Source organism: Xyrauchen texanus, chromosome 23 (genome assembly GCF_025860055.1).
Source record: "Xyrauchen texanus isolate HMW12.3.18 chromosome 23, RBS_HiC_50CHRs, whole genome shotgun sequence".
In the NCBI taxonomy this organism is placed as follows: domain Eukaryota; kingdom Metazoa; phylum Chordata; class Actinopteri; order Cypriniformes; family Catostomidae; genus Xyrauchen; species Xyrauchen texanus.
In genome coordinates this window covers 29,981,127-30,004,736 of record NC_068298.1, presented here as the reverse complement: position 1 = coordinate 30,004,736, position 23,610 = coordinate 29,981,127, and the positions used below count along the sequence as shown (strand labels likewise).

General features: G+C 36.1%; 1 protein-coding gene across 1 annotated transcript; it reads right to left on the bottom strand.

The window, feature by feature from the left end:
* Positions 1–4,031: 4,031 nt before the first annotated feature.
* On the bottom strand, positions 4,032–16,768 carry LOC127663468 (calcium-binding protein 2-like). Its single transcript, XM_052155070.1, has 7 exons — positions 16,682–16,768; positions 15,360–15,614; positions 5,258–5,288; positions 5,044–5,175; positions 4,543–4,652; positions 4,305–4,452; positions 4,032–4,189 (listed from the first exon to the last, which is right to left on the bottom strand). The coding sequence occupies exons 1-7, from the start codon at positions 16,766–16,768 to the stop codon at positions 4,164–4,166; spliced, it is 789 nt and encodes a 262-aa protein (XP_052011030.1). The 3' UTR covers positions 4,032–4,163.
* Between the last annotated feature and the right edge of the window lie 6,842 nt (positions 16,769–23,610).

Sequence of the window (23,610 nt, the reverse complement as noted above, 5' to 3'; positions counted from 1 at the left end):
AATCTGCGCATCTTATCATGTGGCTCATTGTGCATGACACTGCAGAGACTTATGCTACTCTCTGTGAGACACACACAATTTACCACGTGCCCCATTGAGAGTGAGAACCCCTAATCATGATCAAGAGGAGGTTACCCCATGTGACTCTACCCTCCCTAGCAACTGAGCCAATTTGGTTTCTTAGGAGACCTGGCTGGAGTCATTTAGCACACCCTGGATTCAAACTTGTGACTCCAAGGATGGTAGTCAGCATCAGTACTCTCTGAGCTACTCAGGCCCCCAGGACACACAGTTTTTGTAAGCACCTGTAATCTGCACAGCTACGGATCCAAAAAATAGATAAAATATATGATTGCAAAAATACTGATTTTAAAATGCATTATCATTATGCGTTATGTGACTAAATGCATTAATTAAATGTGATTAATTATATTTTAAAAAAAAAAGAACATGTTAAAAATATTAACGCAATTAATCATTCCCCCAGACTGTCATTTTTCTTACCGTTGAAGCAATTCAAGCTTGAAGTACTACCTTCAAGTTTTATGAGACTCCATCAGTAGGGGATAGTAAGCACAACTCCAGCTGCATAGGTAATGTGCAGCTTTACAGACGACAAACCACACCCAAAGTACACTTCGGTCAAATCTGAATGCAAGGCGCCTGCTTACAGGATGTGTTACGCAAATTTTTTCATCAGCAGAGTGCTCGAACATTTTCAACATGCCCGAGTTTTCTAACCGCCTGTACTCTGAACGCACAGAAGGCAATATTTAGTTGGTCCACAAAGTGGCAGTACTCACAATTGAGCCGTTGTTGTCACGAAGAAGAGCTAGAAGAAGATGTAATCGCCGCTAAACACCAGGAGAGGAAGGAATATAAAGACATCTTCATCTAAACTCCTGAAGAGAAATAGTCCAGTCAATGTCTCATAGCAATCGTAGTGCGCAAGCGCTAACCGCCTGTGAATGCGCGCACAGTCAAATTAAGTATATTTTGAAAGGCTAGCATTCATGTCAAAACCGAAGTATACTTTGGGCTCAAAGGAATATTTGACCCCAAAAAAAAAAATAATTAACATTTTTTTTATAATTTACCCAAACTCATGCCATCCCAGATGTGTAATATAAATAAGATTTTTAGAATATTTCAGCTCTGTAGGTCCATTCAATGCAAGTGAATGGTGACCAAAACTTTGAAGCTCCAAAAAGCACATAAAGGCAGCATAAATGTAATCCAAACTACTTGGTGGTTTCATCGATGTCTTCAGAAGCGTTAAATTTTTTTTAGGTGGGAACAGACCAAAATACAACTTCTTTTTGACTGTAAATGACAAATGTAAATGAACACGTCCTTAAAAAAAAAAGCCCCTATAATAAGTATATCTTATGGACAAATTGTCCCGATTGATGAATTCAGTTGTAAAATATATATCAGTGGACTGTAATAATAGGGTTGTTTAGTTATATGGAAATAAACAATACACTGCATTCTAAAGCAACTTTTTGTATTGACTAATCAAAGCTTTACTTCTCTGCCAAAATAATGTGATGAATATTTTAATTATCATTGTTAACATATTTATTATATATTATATGTATAATTATCTAATCATTAGATATTGAATAATTTTATTTGGGGGCATTTCAAATATTGATATGTGATTAGTTTGATTAATCAGTATATGATGTAATTAATTTTATTTTAATTGATTGACAGCCTTAGTTAGGGATAGTTCACCCAAAAATAAAAATTCTGACATTATATACTCGCATGTTGTTCCAAATCTGACTTTCTTCACGCTAAAAAACGCTATTTTCCAGGATTGTCCAAATGCGCATGCACGTCTCAAGTTGACTGACAGGCGATCAAAGGTGAACGCTTCTTTTAGCTGTAAGGCGGGACTTCCTCTTATACAGCCACCAAATTGGGTATTACAATTTATCCTATTTATTTTTAATTCAAGTGCTCCATCTCAGATCAACAGTACTGAATAACAGCCTCCGCCACTATGTTGTGGGGTAGTAAATACTGCCCTCTAGTAGGGATGGGCGGATCGATCCTAGAAGTATCGATACTTCCGATACTGGTGTTGTATCGAAAATATCGATTCTCACACAAAAATATAGATTCTAAACTAGCCTATTTATTTTTTTAAATAGGGATACTATTATTTGTTACCACGAACAATAATCATAAGCTTCAAAGTGAAGTAAAATGGAGTAGGCTATATTAGCAAATACTTGCAGGATGGGAACTGTTTCTTTTACTCATCTTAAATTCATAAATGCTGAAAGACAAGTCTCGTTCAAACAAGAGGGATCAGTGTCTTGTAGAGGTAATGAGAGAAAATCAGAGAAACAGCTTCTGGTGTGTAGTCTATGGCATATATACGTCCTATCAGTTTTAGGATTTTGCGTATGCCCACATGAAATAACTGATGATAGCCTACGTGTGGCTGCCAGAACAACGAGCATTTGACCCGGAACTTTTTCAATCTAATAACGCGATGCCGCAGCACCGTTGAGGGAATTGTGTTTTATTATTATAAAAAAATAAAAAAAATGAACAGAGATTCTCTCTAAACGCGCACAGAGATGCACTGGAAAGACAGACAGTTCGACTGAGTTGATCCACCAATCAGAACGTTCATTTCAGACACGATTGGATATTTGCCAACCAATCATATTTTCCGTTTCAGTAAGGGGTGGGACATTTCCAGCGTCTGACACACAAGCATCCCTGGAGAAACTATAATTTGCACTGCATATTTATTTCCCTGTTAAACGTAAATATATGTATATAAATTTAAATGTAACTTATGCAGTATTTTCACAAAGTTTAATTGCATGTTATTGCACCCCTGATAGTTTTTGATGCTCTTTTTCTTTTCTTTTTTGCCCTTTACTGCTGTCCTTGGTGCATTTTCTCGTGATATCAAATACTTTATATTTCTAAGTAGGAAAACAATTTCACTCTACACAGAAAAGCACATAATATTACTCAAATAAATAATAAAAAATTTGAACGTTGACATTTTTATGAAGGCTATATATGGTAATACAAGATTAAGTGTTAACGTGAACATTATTACACTCATGTTAATGCTTAACAGTTTAATGCGTATTATGAATTAGTTTATTAGTTAGAATAATAATCAAGTATTAACAATTTTCATAGTAGCATAATAAAAGGAACAATAATGACAACTATTAATTAAAAGTTCATTAAAAGTCATTATACCATTGAACCCATTGATTTACTACAGTAATATTGTAGTAGTAACTATGGTTAATTGTGTAGTAACTATGGTTTAACTAAATACCATGGTTAAACTATACTGTATTACTGTAGAGAAATGGTCAATTTTTGTAAGGGTAAACAAAACAGAAGTCTAATAATTTTCTGTTTAGGCAAAAAAAAAAAAATAATAATAATAATAATAATACTTGAATAATGACTAAAAATATTATTTTAATTAACCATTTTATCCAAAGTAATAGCAAAGAAAATACATTTAACAGAAGTATCGATATTGGTATTTGTATCAACGATATTGGACTTGAAAATATTGGTATCGGATCTAAAAGAAAATAAGTGGTATCGCCCATCGCTACCTTCTAGTGTTTCAGACTCGGTAAATATGTTGAGGAAATCCAGGAAGCCATTCCTAGTGGCTCCTTCTACCTTGATTGTATGTGCTGGCACTGGCAGTGTATAATCCATGTCATTCTGGGACTTTTTAAGAGACGATCTCGCCAGCTACATTGAATATACAGTAAATTGATAATGATTAGTCATAAAAAGATTCTGCTTGATAACTCAGTTATTAGCTGATTCAAGAATGAGAAGAGAAACAAACAGGTAATTAGCAAACCACTGTAATCACATTTTTTCTTTTTAAAATTAAGCACACTATACAAATTCAATACAGTCGTAATCAGATAAATGCATATATTAAAATTTCAATTAAACAGTACAATTACAACACTTCTCTTTTGAGAAGATACTTTTGCTTAACAGTGCTTACTTTTAAAATAAAATGAAAAAGAAGTTTTACAATATGTGTTAGTCTGGTGAGGCCTTGCGAGAACATTCAGATTGCTGAATCGTGTGACCCTTTTTTCATCATGAAGGAAATGAAGTCGTCTCTGTGGCTTCCATCAACGGGACATCATCCTAACAAACTCTGGATGGTACAAAGGTTTAGGGAAGAACACAAAGAAGACAGATAGAGTGAAAACAGGGAAGAGACTGTAAGCAAACATTGGTTGTCATTTTTTTTGTATCTAACATTTTCTCACCTTCAAAATCAACCAGTCCGTCTCCATTGAGGTCGGCATCTCGGAGAATATCGTCAATATCTCTGGGGTTCAGCTGCTCTCCCATCAGCTTTTTCATGGCTTCTCTCAGTTCTGTGACACTGATTTGCCCATCACCGTTGGAGTCAAACTGCACATGGGTCAAATGCAGGTAAGACCACTTATTTCTGCAATTAACACAGTGGCTGTAGAAATAATGTGTACAAGTGAGTGAGTGCACCTCTTTAAAGGCATCTCTTAACTCCTTGACTCCAATCATGTCCGCTGTCTCTGCCAGCATTTTGGGGCCCATGAGCTCCACGAAGTCCTCAAAATCAATTTTACCCCCACCTTTATAAAAACAAAAACAGTCAAAAACACTGGCACAATTTTGCATTCTTGGAAATTTTTATATAAAGTGCATATACATGCACAATCATACACCATTTATATTTAATAAGCTGACAACTTGTTAGAAACACCTTGCAGTGTTAAACTACTTTACACCCAATCATTGTCACACATGTGCTTACATATGAATTATGATCTATGGTTAGACCTAAAAATAGTGCAGAATTTTCATTCTTCAATCCTAAAACTTTCTCTTTATTTCCAGGAATAAATAAGTAAAAATCCCAGATTTTGTGAGGTTGGCCAAATTTTTTGTTTTCATTTTTTACGTTTACATGAAATAACACTTGGCCAGGAGCATAAACACTCTCTTAGTGATTATGTTACTCACTAATTTGTTGACTCAGTTCAATGAGTTCCATCTCTGTTGGCATGTATCCCATAGTCCTCATGCATTCGCCCAGATCCCTGCAGTTAATGTATCCTTTGTTCCTATCAAACTCTTTAAAGGCTTCTCTTAGTTCTGCATAAACACAATAGAGGAGATGTAATGCATAGAACAGAAGTTTTACAATCTCATTCTTGTTTGAGGTTTCTGTGTATACCTTCAATCTCCTCTGGCCGCAGTTCTCTGTCCTGTTTGATCAAGGCAAAGAGAGACAAAATATGTGAAACTCTGTAAACACTGATGAATTCAAAACCTCTCTCTCTCTCTATCTCTCTCTTGCTCTCTCGATGTCATCAAACATGACTCAAACAAAACACATGGGTAAGTGTGGAAATGAAAAACTCAAAATGTGAGTTTTAAGAAAGTTAAGGTTGTAGAGGGTGGGTACTATTGAGCAATAATGTTGTGACATTTTAACCACTAGATTACATGGTGAAAGTTGCCTGGCAACAGACACAGATAAGGAGATTTAAAAGGTTTAACTTTAGGTGGGACCCAGAGATACACACAAAATGTTGTTCAGAGAGTTAATGAGGTTGAATGACGTGCCATATGAGAAAAACCCAGAGCTGATTCTCTTTTCCATGTACAGCTTTATCTATAATACCCAATACTGTATTTTACACACGTGCACATACGCATATTTCCCAGTGGATTATAGATGCCACAAATCCAATACTGTATAATTTCTCCATCAGCTGAGAATCATGCTGTCCTCACATTTTTGCTGCACAATATCTAGAGAAGAACCAATATGGCAGTTTTCTGGTGAAATTAACACTAGAGATGCCACAGCCACAATGACTTTTCACACAAATCAGATTTAAAACGGCAGATTATCAATTCATAAATACTCCTGTCTTGGTTATGAGTCCTGAAGAGCATGTGAGTCAACACATTAACTGAAACAGAAGCACCACAGCAATGAGCTGTCTCCTGCATATTGCAGCCCACTTCGGCATATCTCAGCACCGTTTCAGGGCCCCCTTCAGCATATTGTGGCCCGGTTTTCCCGATTGCCAATCTGCCTCTGCTTTAGATCAAGGTTTTGGGTAGGGAGGTAGGCAGGTTTTGATTAAATGCTCAGTAAATCATAATTCTTAAAAATTCGCTTTTAGTGTCACACAATGGACATTTCATCTCAGAACTGCAATTATACATATAAGGAGTATCAAAACATAATTTTGCAAAAATGTCAACACCGTCACATCATTTTCATGAGATTAGGTGGAAAAGCACTGTTAAAAACAATTGGTCTTCTACCAAAACTAGTTATTTCATTCATCACATCCTTAAAAATATCGTGGTAAAATTCAGTATTAAAAATTCTAGGAAAACGACTATGATTTGTCTTGGAAAAATAGGCCCCGTCTAATTTTCACAACCCATATTTCCAGAGGTTTTCGTCGACTGGAAATTGTTTGCAAAACATATTTTCAATGTTTCGTCGGCTAATCAAATGACACCAATTAAACGGATAGTTCACCCAAACATTCTCTCATCTTTTACTCACCCTCATGCCATCCCAGATTTGTATAACTTTCTTTCTTGTACAGAACACAAATTATGATTTTTAGAAGAATATTTCTGCTCTTTAGGTCCAAACAATTAAAGTCATAAAAGTAATCTATACAAATCCAGTGTTTAAATCCACATCTTCAGATTATAGGTGTGGATGAGAAACAGATAAATATTAAGTCCTTTTTTGCTAGAACCCCGTACTGTAGGGGGCGATATGCATGAAGAATGTGAATCACCAAAAACACAAGAAGAAGAATGTGAAAGTGGAGATTTATAGGAAAAAAAGGACATAAATATTGTTTTGTTTCTCACCTACACCTATCATATCACTTTTTTTGGTAACACTTTAGAATACTGTATCTTACTTAATGCATAACTAATAAGGAATTACTGCAGAACTAATAGGTCATTCTTCATTAACACTTAAGTCACTACTATTAACTACTAAGGAAGATGTGTTAACTAATCAGTATGTAATAGCATTTTATAGTTGTGTTAAGTAACAATTAGCTAATCAATAACTATTGAATTCAGTCACGCCTCCTGATGAACTAATTTTAATTATCTACTAATTCAGCTTCAGGAGAAATAACTATTGAGTAACTACTAATGAACAGTCGATTAATTACAATTACAATAATATCATAACAATTAGCCATTACAATATTCAGGTTGTGGCCCTTTCTTCTTCCTTACTTCTAATGTTATTATTACTATGGAAATGCAATACGCATTTCGTGGAATTACTACACTCCCAAAATGAGTCATTACAGCGAATTTAGTAGTTTTGGCCTGTATGGTCAATTGCTTTGTGAGTGTGGTCTGTAACAAGAAATCAACAACGGAATGGAACCCCATCCCCACTATAAGTGACTACCCAACTTACCTCAGGAAGGTTTATGATTTATATACAGTATAGTGTGTACATAATTATGAGGGAATTACTTACAACCTGGAACAGTATTCTAAAGTGAAAATACAGGGAACGCCATTAATGAATGATTATCTGGTAATTCTGTATTAAAAAATCATGGGTTCCCTGTATTTTCACTTTAGAATACTGAATACTTTAGCAATTGAGCATACATGCCAAAACTACTAAATTCTCTGTAATGACTCATTTTGGGAGTGTAGTAATTCCACGAAATGCATATTGCATTTCCATAATAACATTAGAAATAAGGAAGAAGAAAGGGCCACAACCTGAATATTGTAATGGCTAATTGTTATGATATTATTGTAATTGTAATTAATCGACTGTTCATTAGTAGTTACTCAATAGTTATTTCTCCTGAAGCTGAATTAGTAGATAATTAAAATTAGTTCATCAGGAGGTGTGACTGAATTCAATAGTTATTGATTAGCTAATTGTTACTTAACACAACTATAAAATGCTATTACATACTGATTAGTTAACACATCTTCCTTAGTAGTTAATAGTAGTGACTTAAGTGTTAATAAAGAATGACCTATTAGTTCTGCAGTAATTCCTTATTAGTTATGCATTAAGTAAGATACAGTATTCTAAAGTGTTACCCTTTTTTTATTTATTTTGATTTAACTACTGGAGTGTTATGGATTACATTTATGCTTATTTTTGTGATTTTGGAGCTTCAAACTTTTTGCACCTATTCACTTGCATTATATGGATCAAAAGAGCTGAGAAATTCTTCTAAAAATCTTAATTTGAGTTCAGGGACATCTGTGATGGCATAAGGGTGAGTAAATGATGAGAGAATTTTTATTTTTGGGTGAAATATTCCTTTGAGGTACACAAGAGTACAACCCATTAATGTCTATTCCTCACACATTTCCTTCCAGGTTACATTAAATATGGTATCCACCTTGGCTAAGGTCTACAGCTCACAACGTTTCAGAGTTTCAAAGATTTGGACAATTTTGATGGCTGTCCAGTCAATCAACTGAAGCTTTAACCAAACAGAAAAGCAAAGGAAATCTGCAAAGTTACTTTATTTCATGCTTTTGGATTTAGCTGTCTCTGTATGAGGTATTAAATATCTTTTGAATGGTCGTTCACAACATATTTAGAAACCACATTGTTATTGGGGGAGTGAAATGTAGTAGATGATCCACAAGGATGATGAGAACACTGAGCTAAAACGGCAAGGGTTCATATGATGTGATGTGCAGGGACACTGGGTTTTCAGTTTAGATTTTTCCAGTACATACGAGCTGTGACTTTGCGAAGCCCTGTCTTAGGAAGACACATGCTGGTCCGACGATGTTATGCAGTATGGTGCAGTTTTGGACCAGTGCATTCAGAGGCTCCTTAAACTCAGAATTTTCTTCTTTTTCTCCGTCTGCTTCTCCGGGTGGGCAGGGCCCTGGTGCCACTGGCTCAGGATCTTTACCCTCAGCCACACCCTTAGGGTGGGGCCAAATTTTACTTGAGACATAATCTAATTAAGCACAGTTTAGTCAATTTGCTTGACATGTCATTAACTTCTTAATCATGAAATAAACATGATGATAAATATGACCTACTCAGCTTAAAATTACATTTAACACAAATGCACACTTCCCAGGATATGCCCTGACTTTCAAATATATTTGTCTTACCTTCCTAATTTTGTTTTTCATGGATGGTTTGGTGCAGTTCCCCATGCTTTATTCCTCAGTGAACTGACGTTTTCCCCACCTCTCCTGTTCTGCCCTTCTTAGCCCTTTTTTCACGAAGTGACAATATGACTCTCACATGCTTCCATGTTCAGCGAGGAATAATCACTCTAATAAACCAAGTAATTTATGGCTATGTTATTTAATTAGCAAAACAAACCCAACAAAGGTACCTGTAAACCTACGCATGCTTTCTCTTCTAAGAGCTTTTCTTTTATATATCTGACAAAACAAAACTTAACTTAACTTAAATAAACACTAACACTTCCAGAGTTTAACAGAACCAGCATACTTCTCCCCTATTCTTGCCATTTTCACTTCTCTTTCCTATCCACTCACTCATTCTCCGCAGGTTGTAGTCCCGTGCAAATGAGTTCGTTGGCGAGCTGAGAGAGAGAGAGCGGGAGGGGGAGGTACATGGAGGGTGAGAATTAGATGAGAAACGAGAAGCTTTTTTAATCCCACTCTATGTCAGATTACAGGCAGAGAGACATGGGACCATGAACAGGGAGGAGCGAAAAAGAGAACGCAAAGAGATTTGAGGAACAGAATAGAGGAGGAAGAAATACTGATAGCAAGAAAGAGTAGTAATAGACCGACATATTGGCCATACCAATTAATTAGCCAATATTTGATCATTTTTTTAATTATCGGCACTGGGCCAATATTCATACACATTTGCCTGAATAGTTGAAGTAATCATTCCCCCTTGTGTCATTTTCAGAATCTAGCAACAGTATTGTCAATGAGTAATGCACTATTTGAGTAAATATTATGTAAAATAAGTCTGCTTTTAATTCCCAAATATTGTGTCTGTCTCTTTTGCTATCCTTAAATTGTATTATAAACAGTGGGGTTCAAATGAGTTCAAATTGAAAATCTTGGATTCAAAATCTAATTTAAACCTGTAAATAAAAAATATTTTAGTATTTTGAAAGATTTTTAAACTTTATGATGGAATTTGTTATATTATTTGTAATAAAAACTGCATTTAATTCGAAAATTGCAAAATAAAGGATCATACTGTACATCAGCATTGGCCATTTAAAAAACATATCCGTCAACCACTAAGGTTGACGGATATGACACAAAAACACACCTTTGGGAAGATGAACTGAGAGCTCCTCTTGTCAATCCACATGAATATTTCAGTAAAACCCAGGGGCATTACTCTGCTACAAGCCTGCCGGACCTCTAATCTACTCTAATCCACATACACACGAACATGTGTGTTCTAGTAATATTAAAGTGTTTTTCTGTAACGCCTTTATGGTTTGCAGAGATTCAGAATGTTTTTGTCATGTTTAGCAAATAGGTAAATGCTGCTCTTTAGAGCGTAATATACAGTGTATTGTAATAAGAATAATACATTGTGTGTTTGTTTGAGTCTGCACATGGGCCAACAGATTAGCTGAGTCAGCTGAGGTTGTTTAACAAGCGACTGGGCACTGTGGGATTGTAGATTGCCAGATGTGTTTGTGTTCACCAGATGTTGCACAGCAGACTGCCAACTGTGTGAAAAATAACGACAGAATTCTGTGCAAGCAGTGACAGTGAGTGACATGAAAGTACAGTAAAAAGGAATAATTTTAGGTTATGTTGCTATAATCAGTTATTGATGTCATACACAATAAAAAAAAATGTTTTATTACAACAAGTGCCTCAAACTGCCATCCAACTGCTATATGGGTCGAATATGGTGAATCTGAAGATTTCATATGGCCCATTAAAGTTTTAGTTCACCCAAAAATGTAATTCTCTCATTATTTATTCACCCTCATGATATCCTCGTTGTGTAAGACGTTCTTTCTTCACCAGAACACATTTGAAGCAAAAGAGAAAAATATCTCAGCTCAGTAGGTCCTTAAAATGCAAGTGGATTGTAGAAGCTCCAAAACTCACTGACATTCATCCATACAAAGGGTTTGGGAGGGTCACTTTTGAAATGTATTCCACTACAGATTACAGAATACATGATGAAAAATATAATTTGTAATGTATTCCATTAGATTACTCAAGAACCGTAACGTTTTCTAAATACTTTAAATACTGGTAGATTTATTTCACTTGTTTTGACTATAAAAACTCTGCCAGTACAGTAAGACAAAATACACATGTTAAAAATACATTCTCTGAAAAACCCAAATATCTTATGCAGTGTTGTTTCTAAAACAATATCAATCAAATTGATCTTGTTTTAAGGAGTTTTAGATATTTTTACAGGAAAACAATAAAACAAATATCAAGAATATGATTTGTGCCCTAATATTAAAGGTCTAGAAAAAAAGAAATATGATCCAACAAAAAAATATGATCGTGTCTGGTAACATGCGCATGTACAATGGCTAGAAATAGCATTTTAGCTTAGTGTAAAGCTGACAGTTTACACAAGACTCCGAACGTACTTCTCTGTCTGCTCGTATGAATGTTACACATCATAAGAAAGTGTTTCACTGCCGTTCAAATGCACTTTGGATCACATCATTTATATTTATAAATGTTTTCCATCTGAAAGGACTAAATATGAAATGAAACAAATGACAATAAAATGCAAAGTAATCTCTTCAGTAATCAAAATACTTTTTAAATGTAACTGTATTATAATTACCAATGATTTAAATTGTAACTGTAGTGAAATACACTTACTTATATTTTGGATTTTAAATACGTAATCACCGTTACATGTATTCTGTTACTCCCCAACCCTGTCCATACGACACCAACTGTTAAATTAAAGTCTTCTAAAGCGACATAACTGCTTTTGATGAGAAAAATATCAATATTTAAGTACTTTTTAACTATAAATTGTCACTTCCGGTCAGCAGCGTTATGCATGTGTGATGTAATCATGTTGGCACTTGAGAAACTTGAGAGCTGATATATGTGCGGCACATTCGGGAGAGCAGTGCTGTGAGTAGGAGGAACACTTTACAGAAGCTTATTTGGTTTTGATCTGTATTTGTATCTGTTTGTTTGCTCACAATGGTGCATTTATGTGCTTATACTGGATGTCTCATCTGAGAGAAAAACTTGAAATTACATCCGTAACATGCCAACACAAATACGTCAATGAGAGACCACGTGAACTCAGCACTCTCGGGATTACGTCACACGCACATACTGCTGCTGACTCATTTATAATTAAAAACTACTTAATTATTGATCTTTTTCACACCAAAAGCGATTGTGTCATTTTAAAAGACGTTTATTTAAAGGTTGGTGTCGTATGGATGACGTCGTATGGATGACTGTCTGTGATTTTTGGAGCTTCAAAAGTTGAACCACAATCCACTTGCATTTTAAGGATATTTTTCAAATTGTCTTGAAATGTTTTCTGGTGAAGAAAAATAGTCACTTTCTGTGTTTTGGTTTGGCCTTTAATATTATGCTATACTTGTCCTAAAGGATTGTTAGACATTATCCTATACAGCAGCCACAAAAAAGTATTTGGACACTTAAGCCACAATTACAGTGAACAATTACTCAATTGTGTTAGATAACAAAATATCAAATATCTGCAAACAAATGATACAAGACTTTTTCTCGGAACTAAATTTTCCATTTAAAACACAACAAAATTTTCTTTGTGAAATGTTTAGTTTGAAAAGTGTTTTTGTTACTTCTCTGTCGCTTGTATGAATGTGACACGTCATAAGAAAGTGATTCACCGGCGTTGAAATGCACTTTGGATTGCATCCTGGCGGATAGGAGGCCCTAAGCAACTTGCTTTGTTCGCCTATAGGGAAGCCCGGCACTGGCATGACATATGTGAAATGGGGATTTAATTTAATATTATATTGTTTTAGAACTAAGCTACTCCCTTTTTCTTACCCTCTAATTTAAGCGGAGAGCAATGCTCATATCCAGTTAAACCCCTCTGCTTTATTTATTTACTTAAAGTTAATCAGATGTCAGGCTAATCAACCTTAACCCTTTTATCTAACTACACTACATCCATTCTCATATAACTAAAACTAATGGATAAAGTTTCAGTAAAGGTTCTAACGACAGTCACAGTACATAAACCAGAGGCTAGGTCAAACTTAGATCCAACAGAGTTGGCAAATTTTTTTCAGTACTTTTGTCTATTGATTTAACATGATGCCTCTATAACAAATCCTGATTGACCGGCTCCGAGCGAGATTCGAACCAGCGTTTTCAGACATGGGAGGCAAGCATGCTAACGAGGAGGCTAAAGGCTACAGCCTCTAGCATCGGTCCCTAGTGCATCTCTTGAGGCCAGGGATTGAGGTTTACACATACCGCACAGCTATCAGGTACCAGCTGGCTCCTGTTACACCTTCTTGCTTGCATTTAATTTAAAGCAATGACACAATGACTGTATCTTACTTAATTAGTTTGTAGCTATCCATGCCTTCAAGCAAATTAAATAATAATGGCAATGACAAACAATGATTCCTCTTCCAGAAAGTTGAGTGGGCAATATTGGGTTTCTGGTGTGCTCACCACTGGTGATTCAAGCTCATTATCAAGTGATTACTGCTTGATGCAAACTTATCCTAGTGTGGGAATGCAACACCACAAGGGTAAGACCAGGCCGTGAGCAGCCACGAGGGGACAGATGTGCTTGTTAGGACAGAACCTTAACCTGTCATCTTGTCTCTGGCTGTCACCTAACCACTAAACTGATAATGAAGTAAGTCTATAGTCCACTTTGTCATTGTGAATTGTCTTAATTTTTTTAACAGTACATCTTTGCTTTTTATCATTTACATAATGTAGTGGCATTCATACATTTTGAAATATGAAATATATAATTATGAATGTGAATAAACTTTGTTTAAATATATTTTAACATTTGATTTAAGTGTCTGAGCACTTTGCCATTGTAGTTATATAACTGAAAATTCTGAAGAAAATGTTTGGGGATGGAAAGTATACACTTTTTGCACATCAAAAAGAACCTGACAACCACCATTAAACAGGTGCTTTAACGTGTGTTTACTTCTTATGCTCGATATAGTATCGTGTCACTGTAATCGTACACAATATTGAATGTTAGTTAGCCAAGTGTATAGTTCAGGTGTAAGGGTGCAATATACTGTGTGGCTAGCCATACATCATGATGATTTTTTTATAATTTAAACATGAAATGTTGGGTCTGAGCTTCGAAACAGCTGTTACTATGTTAAAGAATGTGTAAATTAGAATAAGTGAGAAACAATTGGGCGAAGCTTGGTGATGCAGGTTCTGTATTTATGTATCTAGTATATTATCTAACAGAGAAGGGCCAAGCACTGCCCGTCTGACTATGGTCAATGGTCCAGTGGGTTCAATGTTGCACTGTGCATTGGTAATGGATGATATATATTCATGCTCTTGTCCAACTGATCATAGAAGCACTTTTTGGTTCTGGAAAGACAACAATGAAGCCCCTTTTAAGACTAGTCGTTCACTTGGCGGATCGGCAGTCATCTTTTTAATGCCCCTGGGCAGTTATTTCCAGTCATGAAAGAAACGGCTCCTATACTTTAATAGGGAATAAATGAAATATCCCAAAACATGGCAGTTCAGAAGTAAAATTTCCACTGTGTGGCACTAGTTTTAATTTAAAGGTTAATAACCTTTTGGGTTAAGAAAAAGAATGCTTTATCAGTTAAGCTACCACAAAATTTGATCATGCATGAACAGATATGTAAATGTAGTTGGTTATGTAAAGCAAACCTTAAAATGAATCGCTTTGCAAGTCATGCACTAAAGTTAGTTTTTTGATGTCCTAAGACAGCGTTGTGTGCGGAACATTGTGAAAAGTAAGTCTTTATGAACTGATTTTCTGCCAATTTACTTGTGATTTGTGTGGATAAACGTAATTGCTATCGTTGCACCTCTAGTGCTCTTTTCACCAGGAAACTGGCACGATGCTTAGAACAAGCCACGTAGAAAACATTTAGCAAAAATATAGGTAAATTAGCGTGAGTTTAGCGAGACAGTGTGACTACAGCCACCATTATGTGTGTTACAAAGTGGCCCATTTCTCCCATTAGAAAATGTATTGCTGTAGGTAGAAAGGCATGAAAGGATGTGTATGGGTAGGGTGTGTATGAATGTCCATGTGAGTTTGTGCTCTTGTGTGTTCTTACTTGGCCAAAAACAGAATCCACAATAGTTACAAGGTCGAGTTCCTCTTTCTCCTTGTGTTCCCCAGTCTCAACGGGCTCCTCTTCTTCTTCCTCCTCCTCCTCCTCCTCCTCACCATTTCCAGCTCTTCTGGGAGGCTGGATGGGCTGATTACTTTTCTGTCCCATTTTAGGTCTTGTATTGCTAAATGCCTCCACCACACCCATTTCAACTTTTTTCTTCTGTTTCTCTACTTTCTTCTTGATTGCCGCCTGGACCTGTCAGAATGCACAAGAGGTTATAGATATCTTATACCAAGCTGAAGATGTTGGATGACCAATCAGCAACCGGCATGTTACATAACATAATTATAATGTTAATTGCTGGCAAAGCTTACCTAATGGGAGTGCACAAAATTGTAAAATTATATAGAACAAGATATATTTTGTCCAATTATCACACTGCATTTTCCTGTAGATATTATTTATGCTTAAAATAATAATGCTTTTTACGTAATCTATATACAAGTCTACTCACAAAGGTTGAAAAAATGAGCTCTTAGCACACATACCCAATTATATACGTGTAATCTTTCTTTTCTGGGAACATGGACCAAAAATATTAATAACTCATTTTACACTAATTTTAATGAGAATGTCCCTCCCCCTGATACCACCTGCATCTAACTACACTTAAAAAGTGGCAATTGTTACCTCATGGATCTGTTTTTACTTGATCTTACCCATAAAAATAGCTTTTGATAGTATAACCCAAATTGTCAAGTAAATTGTGTCAGATTATATAACAATTTTGATCATTTAGATGTTATGACATGAAGCCCATTTTTAGGTTACCTGACAAAACATATTTTAACAGAGTAGCATGTAGCAAATCATAGTTCACTGTTATGACGAAAACTACAGGCAAATAGTCAATCCCAACTTCCTGTTTAAATAAGAAATATGTCAACACTAGAAATAAAACTGCTTTTCAAGTCATTTTATTTGGTCTTTAAGAAATGTTTTCAGTCACAGTGGGTGGATCATAGCAATGATTGGTGGTTGTGGGTGGAGCTAAAACTGTAAACAGCTAAACATTTCACTGATACCTTCTTACATAGATAAGTCAATCAAATTGAAAATCGTTTTGTCATGCCGTAACAATCCAAAAACAACTGTGATGCGTCACAAGACACGCACATACATGCTTTTACATAAATTACACCATTTAAACAGTATAATTAAAGTTACTGAACACATACGCTGTAATCTTGAGCACATTATATACAGAGCTGAATTTTTAAATGGGAAAAATTATCAAAAAGCATATACATACACAACCCTACCTGTTTTGCAGATCTCTCCTGTGGAGCGCTCATTCCGCCAGCAGGACCTGCTCCTCCTGCTGATCCTTCTCGAATAATCATGAACATCACTGCGAAAATGACACGCTCTCTCTTTCTCTTACTCTTCTTTCTCTCTCTCACAAACAGTAAGACAACACCTGTTTTACCCCTCCCAATTTGGGCCTATTTGAAGTTACTTCAGTGCATAAACAATTGTTACTCTCCACTGAATTTCTCAGAATTATGTTGGGTAACTCAAGCCGACTTGGTAAGGGATGGTAAAACAAGATAATTTTTTAGCAGTCCTTCAATGTCCTTATGAAAAATGAAAATAAATACACTTAAACCTCTTTCTGTTTTGCCATATTTTTCAATCTGTATTTTTGCCTTTTTGTCTCTCTGTCTGCCTGATCTGTAGACGTTCCACTGTTCTTGTCATTCCTCTCTCTAAAGTGTGTTTTATCCAGCGAAGGTAAAGAAAGACTGAAGGATACCGTGTCTGTTTTTCAGCCTTCTTACATTAAGCAGGTGACACTCTATCCATCCGATAACGTTCTCTCCTTATCTTTCATTTGCCCTCTCTGTTGCAGGCTCTATTCTGATGTGTGTGGAATTGTTAAACAAAATTAATTCCAGGTGAGGGGTTGCTGTGTTAGTAGAGCAAAACAACAAAGGATTTATATGAAATCTCTCTCTCACACACACACACGTACAGCACACACTGAAAAAAGTGGTAATCTACCACAGTTACCTTTAGCCACTATTTCGACATGATCTAACCCTTAACATTTATTTTGTAGCCTAATGTATTCAGATTGATTTAGTTCTGTTAGATAATTTTTTACTTAAATTAAACCAGTTACTTTAAATGTTATCACATGAATCACATTTTTATGGTTAACACTTTTTTTAATGCACACACACACACTTACACTGAAGTGTTTATCACGTATTCTGCTTGAAAATGACTTTCGTTGGTGTAACTTAAAGGAATAGTTCCCTGAAAATTAACATTTTCTCATAATTTACTCAAACTCATGCCATCCCAGATGTGGATGACTTTCTTTGGCAGAAATGTGTTACAGAGGAAAATTAATTTTGCTTCGCCTACAGATGTTAAAGCCAAATTTTTTAGACTTGCTAAAAGACACAGAGAACAGAGTAAACTCACAGTGAACACTGGCGTCACATTTACATGGTGGAGGACTTGCTACCCCAGGAGGATCGGCAGGTGCTCCGGAGCTTGCTACCCCAGGAGGTATCTGCCACTGCGACTCCGGACACCACAACCCCAAGATGATCCAGAGGCTTTCTTGGAGCATTTTCAGCAGACAGCAGGGGCATGTAGTTGGACAAGCAGCCAGTGTGCGGTCTGCTTGTTACCGCTGTTGTCCAGGGAGGCCCAGCTCGCAGCGCAGTAGTTGCCAGCAGAGAACCTCCTGGTGTATGGCAATCTGAAGTAAGCCATTCTTCAACGTATCGGCCGGACACCAGAACAACAATGCAAATGCTTCCGCTCATTGCAGGGCAAGCACGGCTGGCCATACGCCTTCACCCAACAGCTCCGGGATGCCTGCAAGCGATGGTTGCTGGCTGAGCAACGCAACGTCAGGGCTGTGATCGACCTGGTAGTACTGGAGCCATTCATTTCTTGGCTTTCGAGAGGGTCGGTGGAGTGGGTCCAGTGCCACATCTCGGCGTCACTCCAAACAGCCATCCAGCTGGCAGAGGACAATATGGCGGAGTATTCGGGAGCCGGCGAGCCCTGAAATCCTTTTTTTTTCTTCCTCTCCTGTCTCCCCTCACTCTCTCTCCTCCCCTTCCTATCATACTATTCCTCCTCACCGGAAACGGGGAGTAACCCCTCCCAAACTTGCACTGCCCTAATCTCTGTCAGCTGTTCCTAATTGTTCTCACCTGTGTTCCATTTCCTCGTTACTCCTTGTGTATTTAATGCCCTGATTTCTGTTCAGTCTTTGTCATTGTTGTGTTTTCTCCAGTTCCTGTATCAGTTGCCATCTTGTTTGTTTTGTTTCTTAGTGCCGAGGTTTGCCTTGTTACTGTGTTCACCCTTTTTTGTATTTTATACATTTTAGATGTGGCTCTCTTGACTTCTTCCAAACATTACAGATGCTGTGGACAGTATTTATGAAGTGATTTAAATAGACTGACTTGAGTAGGTGTCAGTATTAGAAGTTTAATTTTAATACTTGGCATGTTGTAACATTCTTCACCACATCATACATTTACACTAGAAAGAAGCAAATACATTCACACACATGCCCATTCTGAGGTTTATTGATTCCTAAATGCAATTTAGTTTGGATTATGTTATGTACTGTGACAATACATTTTTTAAATAAAGAAGCGAAGCGAAGCTGCAGATTTTAACGAGACATGAACCACGGTGACCTCATTGCAGACAGTCAGTGTTTTTTGTTATTTTTTGTGATTTATGTTATTCCTGCCTCATTTCACATCATTTTCTGTTCAGAACACCTACGGTAAACCTTCATATCTAAACTGAAAAATGTGGCAACATGCAATTGGGACTTATCTACACTCCAAAAATATTTACTTTCAATATCTTCAGTTTTACGCAACCAAAATAAAAAATAAAAAGTGTCTAAAAAATTGTCTTGTCAGCTTTACTTAATCCATTTGCTTTGGGACAACATTAATATTTTTTGTTTGGTAGACTGAAACTGGGAAGAGGATTTCTAGTTCACAGCATGTTTTGCACGGGACTCGACAGGGAGAGTAAATGTTAAAATTAAATGTATCTTTCAAGATGATTGTAAAGGGGGAGACTTGTCATTGTTTAATGTTTTGTTATTTGTTAAGAATTTCTGTTGTATTGTCATTTTAGGGGTTACCATCTTGGTGAAGAGTGGAGATTGATCTTAGATTGAGGACCAACACATTTTAAATATTGCTTTATTTATTGAGCTATTGCTGTGCTAACTAAAGCATAGTGACCAAGTTGCACTCAGTTGTGCTTCCCTCCAGCATGTGTTTAGCATGCTAACATTTACTGTCAATAGCTAGCATATTACTAAAAGACTTTCATTTGTGTTATTTTAACATGTCAAATTCTGTTGGGTTTACTTGATACAGTTAGGTTCCCTCTACTTGAAGTATTTAAGTTGTAAGTACATGATCATTTTAATTTAAGAAAACTAATTTCAAACATGCGGAACCACTGTCCATGATTGAATCAAGTTCAGCAAAAGAGTTTGTGTGTGTGCGTGTGTGCATGCGTTCATGCACACACGCACACACACACATGCGTTCATGCACACACGCACTTGATCTAACCTGTAACAATTTATTTTGTTTCTGTTTGTTGAGTTTTCAGGTTGATTTAGTACCTAATATTGGTAATATCATTGAATCAACCTACAGCCAAAACCGTTTGTAAAGGTCAGATCAAGTACAAATAGCTCTTAAAGGTAACAATTAGAGGTTACCACTTTTATTCAATGATTCTAGCATGAAATCACCTCTCTGTCTGTCTCCTTCACCTGATGTATAATTGATGGATTAAGAATGAGGAAGAGAAAGCTCAGTAACGGAAAATGAAAGAGGAGATAAAAACAGGGGCATATTTGTGCATCAGAGGTCATGGTAACAGGTGAGAGCTCAGGCCTGGGTGAGGGGAGAAGAGGTTATGCCACTGACGACATAACCGAAAGGTAAAACTGCAGGATTGAATAACAATTCTTTCTGACAATTTTATAAGGATATCTAATTACTGCTATCAATAAGGGAAGACATAGGAGGGGAGAGAGGGATATAGGGAGGGAAAGAGAGACTTGTAAAGAAAGGGTAAGGAAAGGGGTAATTGAGTATAAATAACCAAAGAGGGAAATTAGATCCTGTTAAGGTATATTCCTAATTGATTAATCAAATGCATTAAATGTATTAGGTGTGCACGTGTCTTGTGTTGTGTCTGGTAATTGGTCAAATTTTTTTTCTATTCTAGGGCCCTGTTATAATATACAGTGGCATTATACCAGTGAAAAGTTTGGACACACCAAATTATTCTTTGTAATTACTATTTTCCACATTTTATAATAATAGTAAAGTCATCACAACTATAAAATAACACAAAAGGAAGTGTTGAATTATGTAATGTAGTATTGTAATTTTGTAGGCACAGTACATATCTGTCTACAAAACTAACTTCAAATATATAAGCAAAATTAATATCAGAAGTTTTTATTATTATTATTATAATTAAAGATTATTAGGAACATAAATTCAGTCAAGCTTGTCCAAACTTTAGACAGGTAGTGCATTTTATTAATAATGTTTCAAACACACATCTCATCAAGGCCTGCTTTTTATTTCTTGTTTCATATTTACAGTTTTCATAAAGATATAGAAAAAATGATATATTTAAAAATAACAATAATAACTAATTGGATTTGTTCCCTCTGTGTCATGCTCAGGACTAGAGATTATATCTTGACCCAGACATGCTTGACAGGTGAACTGTCTCGTCGAAATGAATTAAACATCAAAGAGAAGTGAACACTGTCTTAAGATCACTTGGCTGACTCAGACTCACGGCTACAATCTGTCACTCTTAAGCTTTTTTTTTTGAGGGGGATTTTTTTTTATCTCTCTTGTTGTTACAATTAAAATAACCGGTAATCCCACACATAGCATTAAGACTCCAGACTAAAACAGAAAGAAACAAGAGACATTTTATTCATCGATATGTATACATCAGTTCAAACAATGTGCAAACCAAGAATTGCTGATAAACTGACTGAATCTCTGATGTAGGGAATTTGTCTTTGACTGCCATCCTTGTAGCTATATTGCCATTTTAGTCCTGATGAAAAGGTTGTCAAAGCATGACATTAAAGTTCTTCAGCCATTAGACATTGCCAGCATTTCTAAAAGTAAGATTGAAGAATTGATTATTTGTATTTGGATATGTCACCCTGTTTTTTCTTCTTTTTTTTAACTGCATGCACTTGAGGTGGTATGGTGTAAAATGGGGCAGTGGTGGCTCAGTGGTTGAGGCTCAGGGTTACTGACCAGAAGGTCGGGGGTTCAAGCCCCAGCACCACCAAGATGCCACTGTTGGGCCCTTGAGCAAGGCACTTAACTTCAGGTTGCTTCGGGGGGATTGTCCCTGTAATAAGTGCACTGTAAGTCGCTTTGGATAAAAGCGTCTGCCAAATGCATAAATGTAAAAGTTTGTGCAAAATTTTTAGAGATTACTTAGATGATGTTATCCAGTCATGATTTGAGAATGTTCTACAGCATCTTGTGTGCTTCAATGGAAGCAAGGATATCTGACTCTTTGTCCAAATCGGTTAAGTGTTAGATCAGAAATTTGACAACTGTATACAGCAGGCTTTCATGTGGAGGATTTAACTAAATCTTCATTCCCTTGCATGTGACCAGAAACTACAGACCTAGATATGGAGCTCCTTCAGGAATCATGGGGGAAGGTTTGAGGGACTTGGCACATATAATGATGTTCCTGGAGTGCAAAAATAGGACATTTCTGACTTGTTTAAATGGGGATCACCAGTTTGGCATCAATTGGTGCTTCAAGAATATTTCAGTTTTTACAGTAGGGTACAACAGGGCTCAAGGCTCTGCGGGGTAAAAGGCTCCTTTGATTTGATTTTCTCCCAAAACACTAAATAGTTACAAAAACTACCACAGGACTTTCCTAAACACCTGTTTGTGTTACACTGAAAAATATTTCTGATCCATGAGATCATTGCGTGATGTGTCTAAAGGTTGATTTTGAGGCAGTTTGATTACATTTTTATTGTTTTGTTTTAAATGTTGCAAATTTATGTAACTAATGAAAAACGCTGAAATTAACACTTTTCTTTTGAGATGAAATACGTTTTTATAATTTTCAGTTTTGTAAAGTCATTAAATCAAACATTTTTCATTAACTGTCTAATAAATTAAAGGATAGTATTTGGGGTAAAAAGCCCCCCTATTGCAGGGGCAAATAAATTTGTTATGAAAAATGTTCAAAGTGGGCTCATGTTGACTCATCCAATCATAATAGAGATTAGTTTGTTTATAGAGTACTTGAGATGTAATAAAATGCCAAATGTGTTTGAAATTAACAGGAAATGGTTGACTTTTTCTGAAGAAGTTATTCTGAGTAAACATCTACACGATATCACTTTATACCCTCTATCGGGGCCTTTTACCACATGTGAGGGAGTCTTTTAACCCAAGTGTGGTGTAAAAGGCCCCCTCACCACCTTTTTTAAAAAAACGGAGTTTTAATCGAAACAACCTTCTGTTATTAATTATTTTCACACAAATGATGTTGTTTGATCAATATTCAATACAAATAAATAGTTTTGACCTTGAAAAATTTTGTTCCCAGAAAAAAGCGATATTTCCTTAAGGGGTGCGTTTAGCCCTGTTGTACCCTATATATCCTATATCTTCTATATCTTCAAAATAATTGGAAAATCCAGACCAGGAAATTCATAGAGCACAATGAACTATCTAAACACTAATAATCAAGAGTTAATGAGATATTCCAGTCTGGCTTCTGGGCACACTAGCGTAACATTGTGTTCACTATACAATCACCTGTCGGAATCATGTGATACCTTGCGGAGCTCCCCAAACTAAAGTCTGGGCCCTAACCTATTTATTCTTCTGTTTTGCGTTGGGGTCCCATTCACCCTGTCATGCTTTATTTTGCAATAATGAATTGTTGACTGTACATTATGATTCACTTAGTTAACAATCTAAGTTAGCAAAAAAAAAAAACTTTATTCTGCATTGAAATTACAAAGAATTCATTTTTGAAAGAACTGTATTGAGAAACAAGGTTGCAAGCTAGCATTACACTTTTTGGCAAAACAGAAAATCATGGAAAATCCTGTGATATTCACTTGAAATTCTGTATTTCCTTGATGATT